Source organism: Etheostoma spectabile, chromosome 6 (genome assembly GCF_008692095.1).
Source record: "Etheostoma spectabile isolate EspeVRDwgs_2016 chromosome 6, UIUC_Espe_1.0, whole genome shotgun sequence".
Lineage (NCBI taxonomy): Eukaryota > Metazoa > Chordata > Actinopteri > Perciformes > Percidae > Etheostoma > Etheostoma spectabile.
In genome coordinates, this window is record NC_045738.1 from 29,272,811 (window position 1) to 29,279,967 (window position 7,157).

At 44.3% G+C, this 7,157-nt stretch overlaps 1 protein-coding gene across 1 annotated transcript in view; it reads left to right on the forward strand.

Annotated features, from left to right (window-relative positions):
• Positions 1-896: 896 nt before the first annotated feature.
• trhra (thyrotropin-releasing hormone receptor a) overlaps positions 897-7,157 on the forward strand; it is a 9,408-nt gene continuing 3,147 nt past the window's right edge. The window contains exon 1 of the mRNA XM_032519432.1: positions 897-2,075. Coding sequence (XP_032375323.1) covers positions 1,269-2,075 — 807 coding nt within the window. The 5' untranslated portion in view covers positions 897-1,268. The remainder of the gene's footprint in view (positions 2,076-7,157) is intronic.

The window sequence follows — 7,157 nt, forward strand, 5'->3', positions numbered from 1 at the left end:
AAAAATCTGCATCTTGAGTTTTAATATTTCACTCGGTGTGCATTTTATATACAGAAGCTTCAATAAAAACTTGGGACGAGCCGATGATGATTTATGCTCTGAGACTGTATAATAAGGTTTTCTAGCTATAAAGCTATTCCTCAGGAGAAAAAAGTAAAAAAAAATAAAAATGCAGATACAGATGCAAATAATAGAGTTGTGTGAATTCACGGCTATTTTTTTTTCTAAAAGTAAAATATTGATGATGTGCTTCCCTCCTGATTTTACCCCCACATATGCAGCATTTAAAGTGAGTGTATGAATTAATGAATACATGGTGTATTACACAATATCTATTATAGTTGCAAAACAATATAAGGACATTTCTAAGCGTCAAGTTTTTCAATTGTGCATTCATATTACTCATCTAATGAAGCATGAACACATAACAAGCGCCGATGCTGACATAGTGCTGTGGAGATATCTGGCTATGGGCTAGTATGAGATCTGCCTATGCGAGACAAATAAATACTTAATAACAAAATACAGTTGTAATTGTATGTAAAGGCCTAATTTTCTCAAATAAACACTTTTACACCCACAGGTGAATGATTTGTAAACGTGTAGGGCAACAATAAGATGGCTTCACGTGTGTATCATATATAATTACTAACTATAATTAAAGTCCTAAACTGTCCTAAAGTGATAAATGTATACTGTGATTGTTGACCAATGCATTCATAAACACTCAGAAATGTATGCAACACAATCATTTAGGCTCCCTAAACCCAGACATAAGAGAGGCAAGGTGTTTCCAGCGTAAGCCTGGCCCTAACCTCACAGTGTGAGTGTGTGCATGTGTGCGTGTGTGTGTGTGCGCGTGTGCGTGTGTGTGTGAGGCTCTCAGGAGCAGAGAGACTCTGCAGGAAGCTCTCAGTCATGACTGGGTGAGCAGTGAGACAGGAGCAGGGCGCGGAGCTGCCTGCAACACCTCCTCTAACTTCAACCAACAAGCCGTGGCTCCATCTGCTATTTATTATGTATGTATTTACCTTCATTTGATGGCTTTGAAATATAAGGAACTGGGTTTGGTGGAGAAGAAAAGGCAGTTAGACTGGATCATATAAGTGGATGAAATTAAGTTCTTTTGGAGAATTTAAAAATCGTTGGACTCCTGGTGCCAGTCAGCTAGTCCCTGGCGCGTATTCGCAATGAATTCTTGGGAATTCTTGTGATTGAATTCGGAATACCTGGTGTAATTGCGCACAGAGCCACAGCCTCCCGCTGTTATGGAAAACCTCACCATGAATAACGTGACTGTGGAGAATGACACGTCGCTGCAGGACAATCACACCCTGGGGATTTGGACTGACTACACAATTGAATACAAAGTGGTCAGCGTGTTTTTGGTGTCCCTCATTTGCGGCTTGGGGATTGTGGGGAATGTGATGGTCATCCTGGTGGTCCTGACCACCAAACACATGCGAAATCCCACTAACTGTTACCTGGTGAGCCTGGCCGCGGCTGACCTGATGGTCCTGACGGCCGCCGGGCTGCCGAACATCACCGACGCCCTGCACGGCCAGTGGGCGTACGGCTACGTGGGCTGCCTGGGGATCACTTACTTCCAGTACCTGGGAATAAACGCGTCCTCCTGCTCCATCACCGCCTTCACCGTGGAGCGCTACATCGCCATCTGCCACCCCATCAAAGCGCAATTCCTGTGCACTTTATCCAGGGCGAAGAAAATCATCATGCTGGTCTGGGCGCTCACGTCCGTCTACTGCGTCATGTGGCTCTTTCTGTCCGACACCAAAAACTTGGTGTATGACAACGTGGTTCTGCTCAGCTGCGCCTACAAGGTGTCCAGGAGTTACTACCTGCCCATTTACTTTACAGATTTCGCGGTGTTTTACGTGCTGCCTCTCATGCTGGCCACAGTTCTGTACGGACTCATCGCCCGGATACTTTTCCTCAACCCGCTGCCTTCTGACCCCATGGGCAGCACCCAGAAGTGGAGGAAGGAGACGGGTCAGGGAGGGAGGATGGTCAGCAGCTGCTCCTCCAGCAGCACCACGGCCGCCTCCCGCAGACAGGTGGGACACGTTCTGCTCCTTGACGTTAACATTCAGTGGTGGTGGAAGTATTCAGATCCTTTACAGAAGCATACTAACACCACACTGTAAAAAATACTTTGTTACGCGTAAAAGTCCTGGATTGAAAATGTCACTTAAATAAAAGGATGTAAGTACAATCTGGAAAATGTGCTTAAAGTAATACAAGTAAAAGTTCTCAATGCAGAAAAATCTTCCTAGAAACTGGAAACAATCCAAACAGTTCATCAGCTGTACTTGTAGACCTGAATATTGTTGGGAAGTCTAATTTATAATAAAACATTTCACATTTATAAACTACATGTGTTTTGTGTGCAAACAGCTTAATGTGTAAAATAACTAGTAATTAAATTTGTCAGATTGATGCAGTGGAATAGAAGTAGAAAGTGGCATTAAAAGAAAAGACTCAACTAAAATGCAAGTACCTCAAATTATTTGTACTTAAGTATAGAAGACCTACTTGAGTAAAGGTACTTCATTACATTACACAACTAGTTACATTAGATGTCGTAGTAGTTCATTGACTGATGATTGTATTTGTGCGGAGAGAAAGTGTCCAGCTGGACCACAGGTTGATTTAATTTCCTCCAATCAGAATCAAGTTTGAGTGATGCCACTCAATCCCCTCATATCCAGTCAGAGAGATCCACAAGACTATGCCATACTATATATTATATTATATTAAAAAAAGGTAATTTAACAAGAAAGTGTAAGGAAAATAATGTTAATATTAAGGAAAGTGGAACAATGCACTGGCCACAGGCTCTGTTACAGCTGACCCACACACTGGGGCACGTCTAATACAAATATGATAGCAAGGTTAGGAAGTGGGAACCCGTTTCCTATATAAGCAACAAACTGCACATTTGATAAAGGTGATACAAAACAGAAATGAGCATAAAACATTATTGTAACAGCTTATTGAAACATTTAATGTCCCTGTTCACTGTTATGAAACTACAATAACAGTGCTCCTAAAGGTGCTCTAAGTGATGTTGGGTGACGTTAGCCTACATCTTGTTGACGTTCAAAGTGTTTTCAAGCAAAACGAGACTAGCTCGTCCCTCCCTCCTCCTCATCCCGTCCCCTCCCCCTCCCTTCTGTGCTTCCGCGCAGTAACCCCCCCCACCCCACCCCAACCCCCACACCCAAATCCTTCTTGTCGGTTATTGGCTGGAAAGCTGGAACACTGTGTGTGTATGCTCTGTGGTGCAGGTGGGCCCAGTTTGGTATTATTGCCGTTTGTAGGCCTTGGGCTGTGTACAGAGACCTGTCTGCAGTGTGTTCTTGGGACAGGCAGCTTGTGGATAGTAAGGAGATGTTTTTTACAGTGTGTTCTGGGACAGGCAGATAGCAGATAGTAAGGAGATGTTTTTTACAGTGTGTTCTGGGACAGGCAGCTGAAGATAGTAAGGAGATGTTTTTTTACAGTGTGTTTGGGGACAGGCAGCTAGCAGCTAGTGAAGAGATGTTTTTTACAGGTGTGTCTGGGACCGGCAGCTAGCACGATAGTGAGGAGATGTTTTTTACAGTGTGTTCTGGGGACAGGCAGCTAGCAGATAGTGAGAGATGTTTTTGCAGTGTGTCTGGGGACAGACAGCTAGCAGATAGTGAGGAGAGTTTTTTACAGTGTGTTCTGGGGACAGGCAGCTAGCAGATAGTGAGGAGATGTTTTTACAGTGTGTTCTGGGACAGGCAGCTAGCAGATAGTGAGGAGATGTTTTTACAGTTGTGTTCTGGGGACAGGCAGCTAGAGATAGTGAGGAGATGTTTTTTACAGTGTGTTCGGGACAGGCAGCTAGCAGCTAGTGAGGAGTGTTTTTTTTACAGTGTGTTCTGGGAAAGCAGCTAGCAGATAGTGAGGAGATGTTTTTACAGTGTGTTCGGGGACAGGCAGCTAGCAGATAGTGAGGAGATGTTTTTACAGTGTGTTCTTGGGACAGGCAGCTAGCAGCTAGTGAGTAGATGTTTTTTTTACAGGTTTCTGGGGACAGGCAGCTAGCAGCTAGTGAGGAGATGTTTTTTACAGTGTGTTCGTGGACAGGCAGCTAGCAGATAGTAAGGAGATGTTTTTACAGTGTGTTCTGGGGACGGCAGCTAACAGCTAGTGAGGAGATGTTTTTACAGCTTGTTCTGGGACAGGCAGTCAGCAGATAGTGAGGAGATGTTTTTTACAGTGTGTTCTGGGGACAGGCAGCTAGCAGATAGTGAGGAGATGTTTTTACAGTGTGTTTGGGACAGGCAGCTAGCAGCTAGTGAGGAGATGTTTTTTACAGTGTGTTCTGGGGAAGGCAGCTAGCAGTATGAGGAGATGTTTTTACAGTGTGTTCTGGGGACAGGCAGCTAGGTAGATAGGAGGAGTGTTTTACAGTGTGTTTGGGGAAGGAGCTAGCAGATAGTAAGGAGATGTTTTACAGTGTGTTTTGGGGACAGGCAGCTAGCAGATAGTGAGGAGATTGTTTTTACAGTGTGTTCTGGGGACAGGCAGCTAGCAGATAGTGAGGAGATGTTTTTTGCAGGTGTGTCTGGGACAGACAGCTAGCAGATAGTGAGGAGATTGTTTTACAGTGTGTTCTGGGGACAGGCAGCTAGCAGATACTGAGGAGATGTTTTTTACAGTGTGTTCTGGGACAGGCCGCTAGCAGATAGTGAGGAGATGTTTTTACAGTGTGTTTGGGACAGGCAGCTAGCAGCTAGTGAGGAGATGTTTTTTACAGCTGTTCTGGGACACGCAGCTAGCAGATAGTGAGGAGATGTTTTTTACAGTGTGTTCTGGGGACAGGCAGCTAGCAGATAGTGAGGAGATGTTTTTTACAGTGTGTTCTGGGACAGGCAGATGCAGCTAGTGAGGAGATGTTTTTTTACAGTGTGTTCTGGGGACAGGCAGCTAGCAGATAGAAGGAGGTTTTTTACAGTGTGTTCGGGGACAGGCAGCTAACAGCTAGTGAGGAGATGTTTTTACAGCTTGTTCTGGGACAGGCAGCTAGCAGATGTGAGGAGATGTTTTTACAGTGTGTTCTGGGGACAGGCAGCTAGCAGATAGTGAGGAGATGTTTTTACAGTGTGTTCTGGGACAGGCAGCTAGCAGCGTAGTGAGGAGATGTTTTTTACAGTGTGTTTGGGGACAGGCAGCTAGCAGATACTGAGGAGATGTTCTACAGTGTGTTCTGGGGACAGGCAGCTAGTCGATAGTGAGGAGATGTTTTTTACAGTGTGTCTGGGGACAGGAGCTAGCAGATAGTAAGGAGATGTTTTTACAGTGTGTTCTGGGGACAGGCAGCTAGCAGATAGTGAGGAGATGTTTTTTACAGTGTGTTCTGGGGACAGGCAGCTAGCAGATAGTGAGGAGATGTTTTTTACAGTGTGTTGGGACAGGCAGCTAGCAGTAGTGAGGAGATGTTTTTTACAGTGGTGTTCTGGGGCAGGCAGCTGCAGATAGTGAGGAGATGTTTTTGCAGTGGTGTTCTGGGGACAGACAGCTAGCAGATAGTGAGGAGATGTTTTTTACAGTGTGTTTTGGGACAGGGCAGCAGCAGATACGAGGAGAGTTTTTACAGTGTGTTCTGGGGACAGGCAGAGTAGAGATAGTGAGGAGATGTTTTTTACAGGTGTTCTGGGAAGGCAGCTAGCAGGAGTGAGGGGATGTTTTTTACAGTGTGTTCTGGGGACAGGCAGCTAGCAGATAGTGAGGAGATGTTTTACAGTGTGTTCTGGGGACAGGCAGCTAGGAGATAGTGAGGAGATGTTTTTACAGTGTGTTCTGGGACAGGCAGCTAGCAGATAGTGAGAGTTTTTTACAGTGTGCGGGGACAGCAGAGCAGATAGTGAGGAGATGTTTTTTACAGTGTGTTTGGGGACAGGGAGTAGCAGATAGTGAGGAGTGTTTTTTACAGTGTGTTCGGGGACAGGCAGCTAGCAGATAGTGAGGAGATGTTTTTACAGTGTGTTCTGGGACAGGCAGCTAGCAGATAGTGAGGAGATGTTTTTTACAGTGTGTTCTGGGACAGGCAGCTAGCAGATAGTGAGGAGATGTTTTTACAGTGTGTAATGGGGACAGGCAGCTAGCAGATAGTAAGGAGATGTTTTTTACAGTGTGTTCTGGGGACATGCAGCTGGTGGATAGTGAGTACATGCTTGCTGTGACAAATGCTGTAGCCTAAAACACGCAAGATATCGCTTGGAGCACCCTTAATAGATTTATTTGGGAGGGTTGTGCTGCCTAAAAAGTGAAGTCAAGAGTATATGAAAAACCATCTTTAGCCCAGCTGGAGTCTCTGACCTCAACACCCCAAACAGAAAATCTGTAGTGGACTTCTGAAATAAGTCATCAGTTAAATTAAATCATGTTTGTCAGGGCCTGTCATAAGCAGATTAGATTAGTTAGATTAGTAGGACTCATGAATTATTCTCTTCATAAAATAATGTTAAGCATGTTTATGGAGCTGTTAAAGAAGGATCTTCAGTAGCCCCGACACAACATTAAGGTTAACACCAGACAACGAGTGTATCTATAATTGAATAAAATATGCATTTTCTTTTCAAAATTGTTCGCTAAAACAACAACAACAACCACAACTGACCCCAAGCACCCCTACACACTCACTTTATATGAGTTCATGATGAGTGCATCAAAGCACTGCCAGCACTCCTCTACTTCCACATTAAATCTAGCAAAGAGCACCTAGGGACTCAATGTTTCTCTTTTTAGTCCAGTGGAACAGAATAGATCCACTATTTTTTTAAAGCTCTGAAGCACAAATTCATAAAGCTGCCTGCAGAAAACAACTGACAAAAGTCATAAGACACAAGGGTTTTGTAGTTTTCTATGTTAATGGATGCTTTCTTTGTAAGAGCTCAAGGCGCAGCCACTTTTTGAATTACCTTGCTCAGCAGTGTGTGCGTGTGTGTGTGTGTGTGTGTGTGTGTGTGTGTGTGTGTGCGTGCATACATGCGTGTGCGTGGGTGTGTGTTTGTTTATGTTCATGCTTGAGAAAAATCCATTCACGGCATCACGGGTGTAGTAAACTCAAACCATCCATCATCTTTCCTCTGTAAAAAAAAAAA